At 38.5% G+C, this 22,738-nt stretch overlaps 1 protein-coding gene across 3 annotated transcripts in view; it reads left to right on the forward strand.

Annotated features, from left to right (window-relative positions):
• The window catches only part of LOC149225213 (cation-chloride cotransporter 1-like), a 169,763-nt gene that overhangs the window by 109,755 nt on the left and 37,270 nt on the right, over positions 1-22,738 (forward strand). For all 3 annotated transcript variants that reach the window (XM_089376997.1, XM_089376999.1, XM_089376998.1), the window contains exon 6: positions 17,314-17,414. In XM_089376997.1, the coding sequence (XP_089233123.1) occupies positions 17,314-17,414 (101 nt within the window). The remainder of the gene's footprint in view (positions 1-17,313; positions 17,415-22,738) is intronic.

A 22,738-nucleotide genomic window follows, 5' to 3' on the forward strand; every position in this document is an offset into this window, starting at 1 on the left:
TTTTTTTCATGTTTATATCAAGTAGATACTGCTCTTCTTATCACTCCCTCTACACGTTCATTGTTGACATTGGAAACTCTCATTTTATTATGGTGGTTTAATGTGACAAGTTTGTAATACTAATCTACAATTTTGTTTGTAGTCTTCAAATTTGTACCTTGGCTATTGTTATCACTCTGGTTCTTGGTTGATGTAAAAATACAAACCAGAAGTGTGAGACCTCGAGGGTGACTTGGATAAGCTATCCACTATCATCACCTTGATAGCCTTATACCTCTCTCTTTACATCAAGGGGGAAATCCCTAAGGCAACCTAAGTTTAACAATATCTAATGTTTTTGAGGTGATCAATGTTGAAAATGTAACTAGTTTCGGTCTTCATAATTGTTGTACTCCTTTCAATATGTATCCTATGTAACAAACAAGAAAAGAAAAGAAACGTTATTATTATTAAAGCATGAGTTTCATGCTCATGATTGATGGTATTCTAGGTAAAAGCATGTTCTTCGTGCTTCTAGGGTTTGTTAGGTCTTAGGATTTATTGTCTTGAGTCAAAAGAGTCAACATCATGTTTATAAGACCCTTCCAAGAAATTTGTAATTGTAAAAAGAATTATTTTTTAGTCTAGAAAGTCCTGAAATCTCCAAGGGTACAAGTTGGCATTGGGATCATTAAGTTGGCATAAAGGAGGGAATTCGATCCCTTGAAAAAGGCTATATAAAGGAGCAGTTCGACTTCATTTGAGACACACTCACTCACAAGTTTGATCTACAAGAAAGAGTTTGATCTGTAGCTAGGAAGGACAAAAAAAGGAGAGCGAAGGTCTAGAAGAAGCTGGGAGGACGAAATTTCTTGTTTTTGGGCTCTATCTCTCTCACACGTGTAAAATTCTAGGGTTTTTGGGTTGCAGAAACATGCCGAAGTTGTAGGAATGAGTTGCAGTGGGACGAAGTGCAGAATCTGGTAGTTGGAAGAGGGAAAACCCTTATCTTGGCCTCGTTGACCTTGGGAGAACTGTCTTGCTCTAAGTAGGTCTTAGGAGGCTATATTAGGGTTTCCAAGAATCTGCAAAGGTGAAATTGTTGGGTCGAAGTTGCAGGTCGAGTAGCAGTGCTGTATCTGGCAGATCGAAGTTGCAGGGTGTAGCAATTTGGTGTAGAATAAAGGAAGGACTTGAGAAAGGGCTGACTTGGTACTTGGAGAAGGACTTATTTTAGGGCTTGGGTCTTTATTTCTCATTCGAAGCAAATTCTAGGAAGAGAAGAGTTAAAGGGTTTTCCCCTTGGAGGGGTTTTGCCCTCGCTGAGAGACTAATATTTGTGTTCTCTGTTCTTGATATCGTTTGATGAAAAGTTCTAACTAAAAGAACATAAAGAAGATAATTAAGATTCACAAGCAAATATCAAGGTTAAAGGAAAGTAAGATTAATAGTTGCTGCTTTGCATTTTCTAACAATGAAGGGACATATAGAGCAATTTGGTTTAAGAGTTTCACTGTAGCAGTTGAAATTCCAGATTTAAGCTATGGTTATTTGACCCAATTAAATAGTGTAGGACAACAAAAGTTCTCAGGCTAATTACAAATTCAAGATCAAGATTCCTTTGGCAACTTTCTTAGGCTTGTCATCAAGGACTTAATATAAGTTTGTGACGTGTTAATATTTGCATTCAAGCGATTTGCAGTTCAATGGAAGTGAGATCATACCTCAAATCCTTGAAGTTCGAAAAAAAAAAGAAAAAAAATTCCATTGAAGAGCCATCAAAGTCTATCATGTTGAAAGGAGTCACGTGATGCAACTCTCTCATGATCTACAATTGTCAAAGGAAAGACATTTATGATGTTTCGAATGACAAAGTAATTGCTAAGAGTAAGATATGTTTGTATGCTCTAAAGCAAGTTGTTAAACCTTGCTCTATCATGTCAAGGCGCTAAAAGATGCTAAGTCATCTTACAAAAGGTTTGATATATCATATCTTACTAATTGAAGGCAGGGAAGCTTGTGCAAGGCTATTTGAATGGTCATAGGATTCAATTCTAATGTCATATATAAAAAAAAGGGATCTTGATTAGTATAAGTTGCCTAGAAGTACACGACGAAGTCTTGCAAAATATTAATTCTGAGATCTACATTGCAAGTTATAGATGCTCAATCTTGAAGCCTATTCCTTATAGTCAGAACTTGATCTTTGTCTTGAAGAAATATGAGTAATCTAGTGCTAGAAGCTTCTAAGATTGAAACAGTAAAAACTGACATCCTTGATCTTGACATTTGAACTTTTGGATATAAAGAATCTTGCAGATATCATAGAATGTTGAAATTGCATGAAGATGTAAAGTTCTAGTGCTTGGAAGATTGAAAGTCTTGGCTAGATCCCACGGTTCTGATTTTTGGAATATTTAGGATTTGTAAGCCCTAGTAAGGTCTTGAATAAGAAAAACCCTAGGGTTTGTGGAAAAAACCCTAGGATTGGACGTTTTCGCTGAAAATAGAAACCCTAGACTTTGCAAGGAAGGAATGGCATTAGGATGATGACGTGGATAAGGTTAATAAAGCTACAAAATGGATGCCAGGACACCAAAGATCAAGAGGGAGCTGATATTTTCTCAAAAGATAAGTATTTTGCATCTCTCTTTTGAACTATTACTATTGTTTCCTTTTACTAGTAGTTAGTCTCGTGTCATTATATCTTGTGCTTGGTTGTAATTCTTCATCCATGGCCTCCTAGTGAGGATTGCAGGTACATTGTAAAAGTTGCCAAGGATTTGGCAATGGATGGAAGAAGTGGAAGATCGAAGCAAAGCATGTAGCAAATGTATTTTTCCTAAAATCATGAGTTAAGTTGATAGATATTATATTAGCTTAGAGGGATCCTGTAGATATCCAAGTTTGAACTATGCCTTGATTATGCTTAAGAAAAGTCAAGATCTAGCATCGAGTAGATCGCCACATGGAAGCAAGATTTGAGAAGGTTCTCCCAAAAAGAGGGAGAGGATCATGACCAGACGTTTGCCTTAGCTGTAAGAACTGCCTTAGGTTTTTGAAGGACATGGAAAGAAGTCTCATGATTGAAGAAGACTTCGGAATTTGGGCTTGGTTGAATGGATCAAGGATGATAATAAATTGTCTTTGACGAAAGAAGAAGGTATTACCTCCAAAGGGAGCAGTTAGCAAGTCTTGTTTTCACCTCAGAGGGAGTTGACCTCTGTGTTCGAGATAATGGATTGTCATTGATATTTGATATACTGAAAGACAACAATGGCAGAGGGAGCAATTTGAATTAGCACTACAAGGTATGTCTTAGTTTGAAAGGGAACACCCAATTTGGGTGACTTGATCTAGTAAAGGGAGCAGAACAAATTATCAATAAGCCAAAGATCAGTTTCAACATTATTTAGCTGGTCCTGAATAATTTGAAAAGTACAACCGCTGTTTTAGTTTGAGCTAAGAGTGTTTGAGCTTCAGTTTGGCTACACTATATTTTCTTGGATGAATATGAAGCAGTCACATGTTGCACTCTGTATGGCAGAGGCTGAGTGTATTACAACTAGATTGGCTAGTTGAGAAGCAATATGACTTCAAAGATTACTTGCAGGATTATCAAGTTCGAGTGCAGGTGACAACCATGATGAGAGACATGGTGTAGAAGGGACCAATGAAGCTCGAATATATCTCCACTAATGAGTAGATATCTGATATGTTGACGAAGCCTCTTTCTAGAGGGAAGTTTGTGTACTTCTAGGACAAGCTTGGGCTTGTGGAGAATGCCTCTCTAATTGAGAGTAAATGATGATTACATCATGGATATGGTTTCTCCCTGTGTCATGTACTTTGACCAGAATTAGGGATGTTATCCTTGTGTCAAGTACATTGACCGGAATTAGGGAGAATGGTTTGACATATTAGATAACATCATGGACTGGCATTCTTCCTGTGTCATGTACTCTGATTGAAATTAGGGATGTTATCCTTGTATCAAGTACATTGACTTGAAAGAATGGTTTGGTGGACTAACATTCTTCTTGTGTCATGTACTCTAATCGGAATTAGGGATGTTATCGATGTATCAAGTACATTGACCTGAATTAGGAAGAATGGTCCGGTGGACTGACATTTTCTTGTGTCATTGTATAGTGACCTAATTAGGGCTGTAGTCCCTGTGTCACTTTGACCTGTAAAGGAAAATGGTCCAGCAGAGCACAATCATTCTCCCTGTGCCATTGTATAATGAATTGATTAGGGATGTTGTCCTTGTGTCACTTTGACATGGATTAGGGAGAATAGTCCTAGACGCTGTAGCTATTTGTCATCATGCTTTGATCTCTTTCTAGAATGAAGTTGTTTTGGCATCGTGCTCTGCTCTTCCAGAGTGAGCTTGTTTTGGTATCATGCTTTGATCTTTGTATAGAGTGAGCTTGTTTATTGAGGCCTCTTAGTGGATACTAAACGATGCATATGTGCCATATGTCAGGAATACTGACTAGGTTATGGTAATGTGATTGATGCTAGTGATTATAATATTGATGATGATGCTATCGATGAATTGTACCTTTCCTTAGAGAGATCATGTATACAAAGAACATCTAGATAGTCATTATAAATACCTCCCTAGCTAAGAGGGAGTGTTGAATTTTGTAGGTATGGTTGGTCTTCATAATGTTCATTAATACTTGTAAAAGATGAAATGTGAATTATCTTTGTAAAAGAAATTATATGAAGCATGTTCTTCATGCTTGCAAGAAGAAGAATTATTTTGTATTCAAAAGAAAAATATTATAAGGCTCATCAAAGAGTGGGAATATGAAAAAAATTTGAATTTGAATTTTACCTCCATAAAGACCAAGTTGGCCTGCCCAAGAGACGTGCCCCTTCGCATGGATGAACAACTATATATCGAACCTATTTGCTCTCCAAAAGACATGATTTGGATTTCATCTGAGGCAAGATAACTCGCTGATCTGAGGCAAGATAACTCTCATTTCTGAGGCATACCTTCTGTGGAACAACTCACATTTATGAGGCATACTATTTATGGAACAATTTACAAGTCTAAGGCTACTTCTCTGTGTTTCTGTGCGCAAGTCTGAGGCCTATATCTCTTGCAGTTCTGTTTGAGTCTAAGGCCTATAACTGTTGTGTTTTAGTGCGGATTTGAGGCTTGTATCTCCTGTGTTTTAGTGCAGATCTCTGAGCATATCTCTGTGATACAAGTGCCAAGAGTCTGAGGTTTAGTACAGAACTAAGGCATCATCTCTATGTCCTATGTCTGGGATATAGTGTGCATTTTGAAGCAGAGAAAGAGGATGTGTTTCAGCCTCTTTTGGAGTTCCTATATCTTTGCGGCATAGTGCGAATTTGAGGTAGACTTGGAGGATGTTTCGTGACCTTGTTCCAGAATTTATGTGGATAGAATTGTGGAGGGCTGACTGGGTCTTTGAAGGTTGGTCATCTTGTTGACTTTGATGTATCTCTTGTTGCATTGATTCTCTAAGGAAAAGGTTGGTTGGGTTTTTCCCAGGGTAAAACTTTGTGTTCTTTGTGTGACTGTCTCTTTTTCTATATGGTTGATGTCTTCTGTGTAATTATTGAATGATGGAATTAATGAATAAGAATGTGAAAAGATTATAATTATCAAAGATAATTATCATTATAGAAGACCATGTAAATTTTAACAAGTTGGAGCCAGAGTGCATGAACGCTCGACGGGAGCCAAAGGGCTCGGAGAAGAAGGGAAACGGACGGAAGCCAGAGAGCCCGAACAGGGAAATGAAAAGACAACACCGAAAGGCTTAAATGCCATCCAATGGCAGAACAGAGAAGGGAGAAGTCAGTTGAAGATAGTCACAGAAAGACAGTCAGTCGGTCAGATTGAGGCAGATTGAATAGAGGAACAGGACAGAGGGAGAGTCTGTGCACTCTTTTAGACTCGAGGTTTTCGAGCAAATCCCTCTTTGATGTCACTGTTGGTTGAGACTCTGTTTTTGAGCTCACTCTTGTAATAATCTGTTCTTGAAGACTTAATATAGAGGTCGACACTGAAAGCTGGACCAGGAGATGTAGCCAGGAAGTCTGGTGAACTCCTTGATTATTTGCTGTGTTGATGTGTGTGTCTGTTATGTTTGCTGACTGATTAATTGTCTATATTATTTGCAATCTTTTTGATCCGTTGCACTAAGTAATATAGGCATTTTCCTGCACATGAGTCTGTAATACCTTTTCTTCCTGATTTAGTATCCATTTTCGGATCAGTTTTTATAAGGTTCTAATGGATGGTGAACATTAGATCCCATGGGAGGATAGGATTTACTAGCTTTGTGATATGTTGGAGTCCAACTCACTAGAATACATGTTCTAGTACCTTGCCTATTAACAGATACAAGAATGGTTCTACTTGCTCTTTAAGGAATCTTGGAACTCTCTATCCACCATTTTTCGGTATCAGGACCAATAGGGCTTAGCTTGTTTATGAGGGAGGCTCAGACTCTTTGATCTTCCACACTTGGGCCTCCCTCCCAACTGCACACTACATAGACAATATATCCTTTTTTTATGGTGCTTTTAGTGGACAGGGGCAATAATGCCCATGTAGACAACAACAATATTCCGTTGGGTTCATATCTAGAAGACCTCAGGGGGGTCCCTTGCCCCTCTTTAGTGAGATCCATTTGGAGTTGTCGATTCAAATCTCGGAAGAGGGATCGTCCCTCTAGTAGTAATCCCTCCATTTCTTAAGAGTAGTACTATTTTCTCCTTTGAGACAACGACACATTTAGTACACTGGCTCTTCTTCTATCTCCTTTGGACTGTCTTCTATCATGATTTTCTTTGATTTTCCCTCAAATGTTAGCAGAGATACATTTATAATTTTATGTAGGTGGTTGATTCTCAAAACAGGGTTCCTTCCTCTTCTTCTGGTGACAGATATAGGGGGCCTCGATCTCCTATTACCCTGCTCCAAGGCATCTCTTTGTGGAGTTTTTGACTTTGGACCACTAGTGGTGATCATATCTATCTAGCTTTTCAAGTAGTACTTTCTTTCCTAGTTTATGGAGTTTAGATCTTAGATTAGATTTTCTTTTGACATTATAGGAGTGCCCCTTGTGCTCCCAGTGTATGGACACTCCGGAAATAGAAACACTTATCTGAAACTGAAACATGCTGGAAACATAATCCCTCAAAAATTAGGGAACAGGGAAACATGATATATATATATATATATATATATATACTGTGCTATTCTAGAAATTTATATTGAAACTTTGAAAGAAAGCATTTAAATTTTAACATTATAATTTAGAATACAGATTCATGATTTAAAAGAAATATTTTATTTCTAGAGGCTTCTAGAAATCTCCAGAAAATATAATTAAAACCTAATCACTAAAAAAATAAATTTTAATCACTTAAAAATGAAGTTTAGGGGGTCCTAAATAAAAAAATAGGCCACACAAGTGTGCCATATGGGTGCTGAAATCATAGTATTCAAAAAAGAAACAGGTGGCCAGACCAGTCCACCTATCAAACCAGGATTCAAACTGGAACCGGTCAAACCAGGACTGCTCGGATCTCAATGAACCGTTTTCAAAAAAATACATGAAATAATTAATTTTTAATGATACGAACTGTTTTTAAGAATTAAAACCATGATTCCAAACCAGTAGAGACAAAATATGCAAAGTTTGCTAATCAGTATAGCATGTAAAGGTGAAATATCAAAATGACCCGACTGCAATACATATCAGCAACAAATACATAATTAATGAGGCTCTAAATGGCCTCTAGAGTCCAAAAACAATGCTACAAGCTATGGGGCCATTGGCCTACTACAAGTCTACATATCAGTATGTAACGAATAAAATATATAAATAATATAAATATAATGTAAAATATAATAATCATAAATAATAGTTAGTTAAGCTAGTAATTAGGTTGAAGAGGCATGTCTAATAGGACATGACTCTTCACGAAGAGACACTTGCTTGGTATATAAGCAAGCCTCTCGTTCTCATTTGTAAATCATTGATTCTCATTCTCATTCTTATTCATATATTTAATATATATTTATTTATATCCTAAATGGATATCTTGACATTCCAAGTTTTTTGGAGTAATTAATTTGTAAAAGGAACTTTGTTCGCTTCATTAATATATATAATTTATAATTATATATATTAAATTTTTTTTATTATTATATAAAATTTTTATTAAAAGAGTGAACAAAAAAGAAGAAGAAGAAGAAGAGAATATTTGAAATATATATATATATATATATATATATATATATATTTTAGATTTTTATAAGAGAGAAGTGGAAATATATTTTATAGATTAAGAGAATATATAATTAAAAAATAAAAGAGAATTTATATATAAAGAGAGTTAAAAAAATATATATATATAAAAAATTTTTATTAAAAAAAAAAAGAGATGTCGTCCACAAAGAACAACGATTTCTTTGCACTGTGTCCTTTTTGTTCAAAAGGATACCCTAATTGTCAAGAATCATTCAGAAATCAAAATGTTGTTTGCACAAAATGTTACAAAACTTTTACCTTAGTCGAACTTCTAAGTGATGCAGATAAACAATTAATAGCAAGAAAAATGAGAGAATTAATGGCAAGACATAAGGAAATGAAGAAAACAGAATCCACATTGCAAGTTGAAAGCCCATCATCGCTTCTACCAAACGATATAATCCAATGTACCAAGAAATTGCAGCAAAAAAATCAAGAGAATGACAAAATAGCCAAAATTCAACAAAGCAAGGAAGTGTTAGAACACGAACATAAAAATCTTGTGGATATACATTACAAAGAAATAATGGAAAAGGACGAAGAAATTTCTCGTCTCAAGGACCACGTCAAAAAATTACTAGCACAAGTGAAGAAGACTAAAGTCTCAAAGAAAGAACTCAAGCAGCATTTGTCAGAACAAGAAGAGGAAAATTTATGTTTAAAGAACCTTAATAAAAATTTATTAGAACAAATCAGAGATCTAAAAGATGAAAAAATTAAAATTCAAAACACTAAAAACAAGGTTGATGTATCAAAAACCAAAGAACTTTTACATCTGAGAAACCATAATCAAAGTCTACTCAATCAAACTAGGAAACTTAAGGAGGATAAGAAAGCATTAAAAGATAAGTTGGAACAAGTCACTCAAGAAGAAGTATCGAAATCTCCTGTCGCAACAGTTCAAGTTGAAAATAAGGGAACAAATACCGATCCAGTGAATATGACAACTCAAGAAGACAAGTCAGTTGAAGAAACGACACACATAGATGTTGCAGTTTAGACAATGGACATCCCAAGTAAATGTTCCATAACCAATTCAACAACATCTTCGCCAGAAGACAGTCTAAAAACTTTATATCGGCATCCGAATCATGAGAATAGACAAATCAACCACGCTGTGTATCAGGACCATTCAAACTGTAGACAACAAATTAATGTTTTAGAGAATAATGACGTAACATCAATTCCATCTTATGCTGACAAGTCGTTACAAAATTTTAGTGATCAGAATGCTATACAGAAGATTAATCTGGGATGGTCTGATGCCTCCTCAATGTGACAATTTTGTTTGTCACTGAGAAGATCGTATCAACTTGTATCGACGAGGATGACTATTCCGAGACAGAAAGACTTTCGAAGCAGAAAAAGAGATCAAGCCTTTTTCATCGACAAGCTTTGAGGACAAAGCTTTTTGAGGAAGAAGGCAATGTAACGAATAAAATATATAAATAATATAAATATAATGTAAAAGATAATAATCATAAATAATAGTTAGTTAAGCGAGTAATTAGGTTGAAGAGGCATGTCTAATAGGACATGACTCTTCATGAAGAGACGCTTGGTATATAAGCAAGCCTCTCGTTCTCATTTGTAAATCATTGATTCTCATTCTCATTATTATTCATATATTTAATATAATATTTATATCCTAAATGGATATCTTGACATTCCAAGTTTTCTGGAGTAATTAATTTGTAGAAGGAACTTTGTTCACTTCACAGTGATCGACATGATCACTTCTCTTCATGATCAAACTCAATTGGTTGAGTTTCGACTTTCAAACATTAATCACAAAAGACAAGCCAAGACAAGAGGACACAAGATGTGGCGCTAGCCAGGGACAAACCCCAATGTGGGGAAACCATTGATCAATTCTTCTTATATGTTCTTCAATAGTTCAACAGAGAGGAAGAGAGTACATATACCTAAATCTGAGATTTTAGGACAACAACAGTAAGTCCATCATTCTGTTAATGATGACTAATCTAAGATGCAATCCTGAATTGCCATGACAGTCTTCAATCAATGATAGAACTGTAGCATGTCCCTTGACAGTGAAGAGTTGCTGATCTGATGAGGGCACTTGTGGCTGTATTAATCTTCCTGTCATAATCTCTGAACAATAGAGTAGCTGTAAGAGACCCATGCTATGATGCTATGGCCTTTGGCCTAGCACATAGCAACACAGAAGTAACTGTCTTTATAATCATCAGTGCTTTAGAATATTAGCATCCAATCATCTGAAGCCAGCCCTACATGGTCTGAGATAAGTCTGAGTGCATACTCCTTCATCACACAAGTTTACCTTATGACTGTGACTTCCACTTGCAAGCATTCTCATACCTGGAACAACCTTTATCACAGTACTAACATCTACAGCATTGAGCTATCACCTATAGCTATGCTAAAGCTTCCTTCAGCTGTGACTTAGCAACCCTTGTAGCTGTGGATGAGAGACAGTTCATGGGTCTTCCATAAGCCTACGGCCAGACCTCCTCGTTGCTGCTAAGGTTTCTCTTTTCTATGATGGCTTCACCTTGGCCAACGTTAAGGGCACTTTCAGGACATCGGATAGGAGTCTCTTCTTAGGTCTCCTTGATAGTGGCTAGATGCTTCCTTTTACTGTGGATTAAGGCCTCCCCTTTATTGCATATACGTGCCTCCTGTTGCAGCATATATGACTGCGTCCTAGGGCACCATAGAGACCTCTTGAGATTGCGGTTTAGAGCCTCATACATCAACGGATCTGTGCTCTCCATAAGTGCATATTAGATCATACATTCACTGCGTTTAGGATCCATTTCTTGACGGATTTTAAGGCCTGTCTTCCATAAAGTTAGGTCTCCTCTATACAGTCATTCAACTGCGTTTAGAGGGCTACATTAGTCCTCCTATTTTATGCGGCTAGGGCATAACAAGACCCTCCTTCCTCTGCGTCTAGATGACTTCTCCTAGGAAAACACTTACGGCATTTAAGGACAGTGTCTTAGGGTCTCTTATAGACTTGCGTTCAGCCTCTCCTAGCTGTGTTTCCGTGACTGAATTTGACTGTAAATTAGGGCAGCATAGACACTCCTAGAAGACCCTTTCTCTTCCACGTCGAGGGCTGCTCCCTAACTGTAATTAGGGCTCTCCATGGCAGCATATAAGAAGCTGTGTATAGGACTCCTCCATGATAGTGTTAGGGTCTAGGGCATCTCTTCTAGGGCAGCGTATAGCCTTTACTTCCATGGCTGTGATTTGATCTTCATTAGGACAGCGTATTAGACTAGGGCACTCCCTCTAGATCTCTCTTTCATAAAACCCAAAACAGAATGAAGAGAGAGATCACAAGAGTGTGAGTGAGTCCAAATGACTTGAGGACCTCTTCTATTTATACTAAAACGTTGAGCACATGAGGGGTTTATTTGGTTGCTGGCCGACCTTGACGAATTGTCCCATAACACAAATAAATTCATATCTCCATGAATACTTATCGGAATCGGATGATCTTTAGATCAATCCTACACCTCTCGATGAGAGGGATCCAAGAAAAATATCAACTGTCATTAATAAGATGACCCACATGGAGTTTGGCCCTAGTTGCCAATTTTAACACTCCCTCTCAACTAGGGAGAACTCCATTGGCTGATTCATCTGTCCGACTGTACTATCTTTGCCACCAATGCCCTGCACTGCTATGCTCTGTTGAACCATGAAAAAGACGAATTGATCAGAATGTCTCATACCATTCTCTATTGACCCGAAGTTAGTTTTATTGATCCTAGATCAATATCACAAGAGAGTGTCTCAAACCACTCATACTGATCCCAGATCAATGGAGGTCATCCTAGCATATGGAGTACAGTAGATACAATGATGCGTCCATCGATAGTACTACTATGGTCCCTAACCCCATTTCCTTGCTCGTTAATCAAATGAGAGGTACTTCCCATGAGTCCCAGAGTGCATGGGTAGGATGCCTCGACAAGAGAACTAATCATCCCGTCGCTAAGTCGCCTCGAGGTATCACAGGGGAAGGCTGAGCCATTGACCCTGTACACAGCGCATCATTAGGGGAGGGTGAGTCACCCTATGGTCGTGTGTTGCTCCAGTAAGTACCCCCAGCCCCCAAGAGCTCCCACAGCTCAATGCATGCAACATGCATGACCCTTATAAGAGGTCTCTGAATGACTCCAAGTCGTTCGGGAAAGTCACAAATTTAACCCTTCCTCGCGGCTTTGACAAAATGTCTGCAACCTATACATTAGTCTCAATGCGATGGAGCCTCCTCGCCCATCGACGTACCATATCCCAGATAAGCTAGTATCTGATGTCTATCTGCTGGAGCAATCATCGAATACGGGATTCCTCAACAATCAAATCCCCCTTGGTTGTCACAAAGGATCACGGTGGTATTCGTCATGTGTACAAACAACTCACTGAAGAGCTTCCACAACCAGGCAGCTTCATACGAGATCATACTCATAGCTATGTATTCGGTATCGGCGATGCTTATAGCAACCAACTTCTTCTTCCTACTCATCCATGATATCGAAGCAGAACCCAAGGAGAACCAGCTCTAAGAAGTGCTCTAGTGATACTTCATACTGCATGCCTAGTCAGCATTCGAATAATCATGTAGCTTCATATTTCCGGCAGTGTATCTCAATCCATGAAAGATTGTGCCCCGAAGATATCTCAGAAGATTCTTGGCATCAATCTAGTGAGGCTCAACCAAATATGAGCTCACCATGCTAAATGCAAAACATATATCCAGACGGAAGTTCACCAAGAACATTAATGCACATGAGTTTATGAAACTCGCATTTCCCAAATCTAGTCCGACATCACCACCACATAACTTCTGAAAGTTAAGATCCTCGAGGTAGTCACGGGCTTGTAGTTTACCATTCCACATCCGGAAACCAACTCCCTCTTACTTCTACAAGTGAGAGGGTCTGCACCTGTTAGAAATAGGTCGTCCTCAGAAGGTGCTGGTATGATAGGTCTATCATCCACAACCTTCAAACAATGGTTTGGATCGGCTTCACTCTTAGTGAATCTCAATTTCATCTGACAGCTATCAATCCTCTCATATCAAACCCGGGGTGTTTTGCTTCAAGCCATAGAGGGATTTCTTCCACCTGCACACATGAGATTCCCGATCATGAATCTCAAACCCCTCGGGTTGTTCCAAACCTGTGGACTTGCTACATGAGGGGAATGGTCCCCTTGTAATATTTTCCTTTGGTACATCTTAGACATGTACCTTCATGTTTTTCTTGAATTTAGGCATCCGAGTCACAATCTGACTCACATCGGGTAGAGCCCCATAAGTAGACCTTCAGTGTTATAGATGAGATCTGTCAACTGACATGGTCCCCAATGGACCATCCTGCAACTTGATACAAATTGCCAACCGTGAACTTAAAGATAAAAGCATCTTTGAAAATTCCAAACATGTACCTTACCATTGATGAATGCCAACTTGTAACCTTTGACTTCCAATGCCGAAATGGACCCCAGGTTCTTCTTGCGATCAAGTACATAAAAGAGATTCTGTAAATGAATCGAGCTACCCTCATTCAATTGAGGGGTAACATTCCCTACACCCTTTCTGAGATAGGTGGCATCGACTCCAAGTATAATCCCACAATTGTTTCCATCTCTACCAAATTAGAGAGAGCATCCTTCTATTCGATGGAGTGCCTTGAAGCACTGGGGTTCCTTGCTTTCTCTGAAGAGTCTGTCGTTTCCTTGATGACCTGCATTACCTATCATTCCTCTGATCATTGAAGATGTCCCTGGATTGATTGTTATCATCATCAAGTGATGTGTCATTGCCGTTCGGACACTCCTTCGCATAATGGCCGAACAAGTCATCTGCCTTTCTTTTCACCCTTAGATCTGGACTTCCCAATGAAGTGATCTTTAGGTAGGCCATCGTAAGCTTACGCTATGCCATTCTGATAATGTTCTCTGCTTCGTTTTCACCCTTGGTGAATTTGATGAGGGATGAGGAATCCATTGATCCTTTTGTCATTTCCCAACTATCTTCGGTGATTGCTCTTTCACTCTTGCTTGGGCATTGTTTTCACCTCAGCTCTGATACCATGTTAAGTTTAGGTATGTTCTATGTTTAGAGCAATTTATTTCACTTTTCATAGTTAGCTCAATATCTTTTCCAGATTAGCAACCACATCAACATTAAAGTAAACTGCAGATAGAACATAAACATAAATCACAGAAGACAAGCCAAGACAAGAGGACACAAGATGTGGCGCTAGCCAAGGACAAACCTCAATGTGGGGAAACCCTTGATCAATTCTTCTTATATGTTCTTCAATAGTTCAGCAGAGAGGGAGAGAGTACATATACATAAATCTGAGATTTTATGACAACAGCAGTAAGTCCATCATTCTGTTAATGATGACTAATCTAAGATGCAATCCTGAATTGCCATGACAGTCTTCAATCAATGATAGAACTGTAGCATGTCCCTTGACAGTGAAGAGTTGCTGATCTGATGAGGGCACCTGTGGCTGTATTAATCTTCCTTCATAATCTCTGACCAATAGAGCAGCTCTAAGAGACCCATGCTATGATGCTATGGCCTATGGCCTAGCACATAGCAACACAGAAGTAACTGTCTTTATAATCATCAGTGCTTCAGAATGTTAGCATCCAATCATTTGAAGCCAGCCCTACATGGTCTGAGATAAGTCTGAGTGCAGACTCCTTCATCACACAAGTTTACCTTATGACTGTGACTTCCACTTGCAAGCATTCTCATACCTGGAACAGCCTTTATCATAGTACTAACATCTACAGCAGTGAGCTGTCACCTACAGCTATGCTGAAGCTTCCTTCGGCTGTGACTTAGCAACCCTTCTAGCTGTGGATGAGAGACAGTTCATGGGTCTTCCATAAGCCTGCGGCCAGACCTCCTCATTGCTGCTAAGGTTTCTCTTTTCTACGATGGCTTCACCTTGGCCAGCGTTAAGGGCACTTTCAGGACAGTGGATAGGAGCCTCTTCTTAGGTCTCCTTGATAGTGGCTAGATGCTCCCTTTTACTGCGGATTAAGGCCTCCCCTTTATTGCATATACGTGCCTCCTGTTGCAGCATATATGACTGCGTCCTAGGGCACCATAGAGACCTCTTGAGACTGTGGTTTAGAGCCTCATACATCAGCAGATCTGTGCTCTCCATAAGTGCATATTAGATCATACATTGACTGCGTTTAGGAGCCCTTTCTTGACAGCTTTTAAGGCCTGTCTTCCATAGAGTTAGGTCTCCTCTATACAGTCATTCAACTGCGTTTAGAGGGCTGCATTAGTCCTCCTATTTTCTGCGGCTAGGGCATAACAAGACCCTCCTTCCTCTGTGTCTAGATGACTTCTCCTAGGACAGCGCTTAGGGCATTTAAGGACAGCGTCTTAGGGTCTCTTATAGACCTGTGTTCAGCCTCTCCTAGCTGTGTTTCCATGACTGCATTTGACTGTAAATTAGGGCAGCGTAGACACTCCTAGAAGACCCTTTCTCCTCCATGTCTAGGGCTGCTCCCTGACTGTAATTAGGGCTCTCCATGGCAGCATATAAGAAGCTGTGTATAGGACTCCTCCATGACAGTGTTAGGGTCTAGGGCAGCGTATAGCCTTTACTTCCATGGCTGTGATTTGATCTTCATTAGGACAGCGTATTAGACTAGGGCGCTCCCTCTAGATCTCTCTTTCATAAAACCCAAAACAGAATGAAGAGAGAGATTACAAGAGTGTGAGTGAGTCCAAATGACTTGAGGACCTCTTCTATTTATACTAAAACGTTGAGCACATGAGGGGTTGATTTGGTTGCTGGCCGACCTTGACGAATTGTTCCATAACACAAATAAATTAATATCTCCATGAATACTTATCGGAATCGGATGATCTTTAGATCAATCCTACACCTCTCGATGAGAGGGATCCAAGAAAAATGTCAGCAGCCATTAATAAGATGACCCACATGGAGTTTGGCCCTAGTTGTCATTTTTAACAACAAGCCATTGGAATATGCAGAACATAGTTGTTCGTTGATTATGCAGACCACAAAGGTCCGTTGTTCATTCCAGTGTTGCCACCAAGGTATGCAAGTATTCCCATGAAGGCCTTCAAGCATAATTTCCAGAATAAGAACCATAGATTATGCAGACCGTAGCAGTAAGTATGCCGACAAAGATGGGTCATTCATTCCAGCGTCTGAAAAATCCAGGCATCTTGGCATACATTCAAATGTGATTTGCTCATCCAATACAGGTTTATCCATTTGGCACATACCAACATACATTTATTCATCTTGGTCACATAGTGGAGGGCATTTCAAGAGAAAACACAAGTAAAAAATGGTGGCAATGCCCTCAGATAACAAAAATTGGTTAATATTCGGCAAACTTAGCCAAATTTAATCTAGCCTCTTTAAATTCATGTATTTTTGAATCATTTCTTGAAGTGCACCGAATGCAGTGACTTAGAAGTGTAACCTTCTTTAGAAGTTTTAAGCAAGGGTACGTTAACTATATATTTTTTTGCAGTTTGTGAATAACATATTTTGAAATGTCATTTTGTAGATCGTTATGTCATGTGGTTGCATTGATGTTGGACTTTAAGCTTATCCATTATGTGTAGATGTAAGGCTATTTTTGGTTTTCAAAGTTTTCCAAGTAACGAATCTAAAGTTCCCTATATAAAGAAGGAATCTGGTTGTTTGAACTTATGCTCTTAACACTTTGATGTGATGGACACCCACTGCTTATTAATACTAGCTTTGCATTGGGTGTGTGCTCTGTATAATATCAATATGTTATAATTTCTCTAACTTTGTGAACTACTGTTACATTTTCATGCATTAGAGAGCATAACATGTAGTGACCTTATATGTCTTGTCTATAATTGAAAGATTTTGCGAGACAAGAGGAGTTGAAGATTTGCATTTTATTTAAGATCAGCGTCGTTACCACAATTTTTCTTCTTGAAATTTTCATAGTTCCTGCTTTTGGAGTGCAGGGTGGTGGACCATATTATCTTATTGGTAGAGCACTGGGTCCTGAGGTTGGTGTAAGCATTGGCCTTTGCTTCTTCCTGGGTAATGCAGTTGCTGGTGCATTGTAAGCATTTATAAAACCTTTACTTTCAGATTTTGACGGGAATTAAGTTCCTTTTTCCAACTAATGTCCAAATTCATTTTACAATAACTCTACAAATGTATTGTCTGCACAAACTATTGGAAAATCTAGGAGACAGTATACCACTCAGTTTTTATATCCATGGAGTGACCACAGTAAGATGCCATTCTAATGTTCTCTTTGTAAATACGAGAAAAGAGTTGGCCATGCTTAAGCTAGTAAGTACAAGCTACTGTAAGCACAAGGGTAAAGAAATATGGTCAAAGGCAAATAATTGGAGTAACCAGTTATAATGTAGGTAAGAACTATATCGCTTCCAATCATTTAATACAAGACTCTCATCATTTATGAGGATGTGAATGAAGGATAGGGATAGAAGAGAATAGAGTAAATACACTGGCATGTTTAACTGTGCTAATTTTTCATGGCCAGATTTTCTGCAAAGTAAAAATGGTAAATGTGGTCTCAATAATGATACAAATCTTGCTAGTTAGCTAACAGCCTGGCATGGTGGCCATTACATTGTGTTACTACAATTGAGTCCTACTGTTAAGCCTAAAACTAGACTTCAGGCTGACATGCCATCATGGTGATATAGAGTCCAAGAGTTTGAAGCAAACATTCCAAAACTATGAGATCGGAACTAGACTATAAGGTATCGAAGATATTCACCAATAATGCAACCAGTAATTTCAGGCTAGAGAAGGGTGAAAGTTTTTTATAATTCAAAGGTAGAGTGAAGGTCTTTGAAACTGAAAGTTTCTTTCCAGGAAGTGGCCTTGGTGAATAAATTTATCTTTTATGTTGACAAGGATGCACACACAAAAAGTGGGTCAAAGCTCACCGCCATGTCCTCCTTTTAAAAATTTGTCAATTGGGTTTAGCTTGGATGGTTGGGAAAAATGTTGTTATCCTCCCCACCTGGGTTCAATTCCTGCATGTGACATGTTGAGGTCATAATGAGTATTTCTTGTAATGGCTTCAAGCCTTGTTGTCTGAGCAGTCCCTTGAGGACCGAAATATGTATATTCCTCATATGAAATATAAAGATATTTCTCTTGAAAAAAGGGAAAAAAAAAGGATGCACACACAAAAAGGAGAGAGAGTACATCCGTAATGAACACTATTATTTTAAAAAAAGAGGGCACACACAGAAAGGAGAGAGATTGCATCAATAATGAACACTGTTATTTGGAATGTTCATTTATCTGCACAGAGGTACATATATTTCCAAAGGATGAAATGACCTTTCAATTCAACTTCATAATTTGTCCTTTCAACTTCCTAGTCTGACACCTCATATGCATATTTTTCAAGGCACTACTTCATTACATTTATTTCTGTGGAATAAAAATCACATCCCCCATTTGACCTTTATACCCTAACAACCCAGTCATAATGACCTGTTTTGTTATTACTCCCCAATTAATAGAAAATTTCAATAACCTTTAAAACAAATAAGAAGAATGACAACACTTGGACCTAGTTGCTACCAATTTGAACTGGCGACTGCTTCTACTTTATATTATGCATCTGGAACTGGCCATCCAATTGGCATCACCTCCATGCACTGAAAGTGGCATCTACCTATGCAATTATCCATGTCACAGCATCAGGTTGACGTTACTCTCATATTGAAGGTATAAGATCTGGTATTGGTGACTATGTCACCTCAAATATGAAATGAAGCTTGCTGATCTGCAATAAAAAATTTAAAATTATGCAATTTCAGTCGGAATATTCACCAATACTGAGAGGGGGGGTGAATTTGTATTGGACAGTTTTTAACAATTTTAATTGTATCATGTAAACATTAAACAATTAACAACACCAAACACCAATGCACAACATCAAATACAATACACGAGACTTTTAGGTGGAAACCCTTTAGGGAGAAAAACCACCAAACGCTTTTAATATAAGTTTTAAAGATTACGTCAACTGGAAGCTCCAACATCTGAGATTCTCCAACAACAATTGGAAGGAGGCTTACCAGCTCCAACTGAAAGGATGTGCAAACATCTTGGTTTACCAACTCCAACTGGAAGGAGGCTCCAACCCCCTAGTTTTATCAACTCCAACTGAAAGGATGCTCCAACACCTTGATTTTCAGCGCCAACTAGGAGGAGGCCCCAACCCTCTGGTTTTATCATCTCCAAATGAAAGGACGCTCCAACACCTTGCAAGCTCCAACTTGCCCTAGCACCACTCTGCCAACATGAAGTGTTCTCAGGTTATAACCTGAAGGAGATTTTAGTGTTTGCCTTGCACCACCCTGCCACCCTACTTTGCAAGCCACCACTTGCCCTGAAGGCTTCAACCTTCACTTCACCACAGTGGACCACGTTTCATATATTTTTAGTCTGGATCCACCTCAATATCATAAACAACATCAAAACATCTTGCTGACTATCAATTTGCAATACTGGCACAAGGTCAGCAATGACAATACCAACTTTCTCTGCTAAAAAGCCCAACAACTCAGCAGTGGCAACATACTCTCTCTGGCAAAATCTGCATAAATAACTCTGCCAAATACAAACCCTGTCTCAACAACTCTGCCCAAGCCATATTTAGTAGCATAGATAACTTTGCCAAGTCCACTGACACAACAACTTGCTCTTTGCATCAATAGTATTCTCTACTCACCTAAATACATAGACCTCTTGGTTTGATATGGCATTAGCATATACATGGAAACCTTAGCAACTTTTCTCAACAATTCTAGCAGCATATCAAATTCTCACAATAACCTGCTTGTCATATACAACTTGTTACCGCACATACTAGCAGGGGACCTAAAAGGGGTTGCTAAGAGGGAAACTGCTAGCTTAAGGGATGTTGGTTGATTTAATTGCGAGTTAAATCCTTGTCATTAATTGTCAACCCGGAGTTCGTAGAACTGACGAGGTATACCTGTACTATATGTACTAGATGGTTATTTATCAGAATAGATTAATCTAATGCAATTGAAACTAATTACATAAAGAAAATTAAATCAATCTAATCAAAACCAAACCAAACCAAACATAAAGAAATTGATATCACACTTGCTTGAACATGAAATCACACTTGCATAATTGAAATTCACACCACACTTGCATAAATGAAAACACACTTGTTGAAAATAAATGAAATAAAACAACTAGACTATGTCACCAATAGTCAAAACTGATAGCTTGTTGACTTAAATGTTAAAAATACACAAAAATATTTGTAATAAATATATATATATATATATATATATATATATATATAATTGTACAAGTGATGAATGTTACAATGAGGACCTGCATATATATATCTAAGCAGGTGTCCTTTCGTGACTGGGCATGTCTTTTAGACATGCCTTTTCACTTAACTTAATGACTATTTAACATAATCAATATTTGATTATTTAATATTTACATTTATTTTATTTATCTACTTGTTATGAATATTATATTCATAACAAAGATATAAGAAAGGACTTGAGGGTCATTTGGAAAATACACCAAGTAGATATTTAGTTGCCCAAGAGAAATCGATTTTCTCACTGGTCGAAGTCCGGCAAGAGAAAATCGATTCAGAGGGAGAGTTGCAGGTGGAGGAGAGTCAAAGAGGGTTCAACATCAGTCAGGGAGACAGGGACGAAGACACAGAGCAACAAAAGGAACAGGGCTGGGCAGATTGATGCTGGGAGAGGCAGCGCTAGCCTGAGTGACACAGACATTGCACAGGCCAGTGCAGAGGCTAGAGAAATTGATGCTATGCAAGCCAGAGAGACGTAGAGACACACGAAACCTCTCTCTTAGGTCAGGCACTTGTTCAGGAACGTCTGCAAATATTTCTCAGTTCTATACTGCTGGGTGAAATTTTGTACATGTTGATTTTTGTTGAAGAATAATAAAACCATCATCTGTTACACTAGTTTTCTCGCATTGGGTTTTTCCGGGGACAATTGTCCAAAAATAACCGTGTCATTGTGTTTGTATATGTGCCGACATTTTACTTACATTTAAATTTTACAATGTTTTAATTGTGAAGGCTGTAGTAGAATATGTTTCGATATTTTTTGTAAGAATACAATAGATAACTTATCTCTGAAGTAATAAGTAGAAGAAGTCATATTAATCATTGCACTAGGATTTCGATTTTAGAAATTTTCACATGGTATCAGAGCTACAAGGAAGCAAAAGAGAAAAGTCGGAAGACCCAACACTGAGAAAAGAAGGGAATTCGTAATCCCTGCAAGGGCAAAAATTCGAATCTCCCGGAGGATTGAGCAGTTCAAACCAAAGAAATTGGATTTCGTGGGAAAAACTCTCTCTGAGTGAGCCAATAAAGAGATAAGTCTTTTCTAGTCGATATTCATTAGTGGTAGAAGGAACAATGCAACAGAAGAGTCAACAAGGAGGATTAATTTAGGTGGGACGTAGTTTTTCCTACAACAGTTGCTGGGATAGGTTAGCATCAGAAAATGGATACTCAAAATATCCAAGATTTGTCTACTAGTTTAGATGAAGAATTCGCATGCTTAGCTAATTCAACATCAACAGATGTTTGGTACATTTATAGCGGGGCTTCAACTCATATCAGTGGAGTATGAGAACATTTCTCGAGCTATCAAGAAGAGCAGATGGACTTCCAAGTAACTATGGGAAACAGAACGAAGAGTACTCTCATAGGGAGAGGCACCATAGCTTTTCAGACGGAAGCAGGGACTGACATCCGAGCCACCAATGTTTTGCATGTGCCTGTTGAAATTTCTAAGTCTAACTCGCTAGAAATTATCTTGCACTATCTGGTTTATTTCTCCTACTTGTTTAATTACTGAAAAAGTTATTTAACCATATAAATATTGAAATAAACACAATGCAGTCTCAACCATCTACAGATCATCAACTGAAAGAAATAGACAAACACACAAGGGACACCATTATTTTTGGACAATCGTCCCCGGAAAAACCCAACTTGGGAAAACCGGTGCAACAGTTCTGAGGGTTTTATTATTAAGTAGATTTTCTTGAGTACAATTGGGTGCCAAACTGGCTCACCCGACAGAGAAATCTATCTGGCAGTAATACCTCTCTTCGGAAGAAGATATTCTGAAAGTCTGCTCCACAAAACTCTCTCCAGTGTCTCTCTGAGGCTCAGCGTTAGCCCTCTTGGCCTCTGTGTCAGCCTAGAACTCTCTGCATTAGCCTCCTGATGCACTGTACAACCTTTCTGTTCCTCTGCGTCACTCCTGCAGCCTCTACGTCACTCACGCAGGCCCTCTGGCCCTCTGTGAAGTTAAGGTTGGCCTGTGCGTGGCTCCTGCAGGC

Source organism: Pinus tabuliformis, chromosome J (assembly GCF_031772625.1).
Source record: "Pinus tabuliformis cultivar Carrire ecotype Pingquan chromosome J, CPIR1, whole genome shotgun sequence".
In the NCBI taxonomy this organism is placed as follows: Eukaryota; Viridiplantae; Streptophyta; class Pinopsida; order Pinales; family Pinaceae; genus Pinus; species Pinus tabuliformis.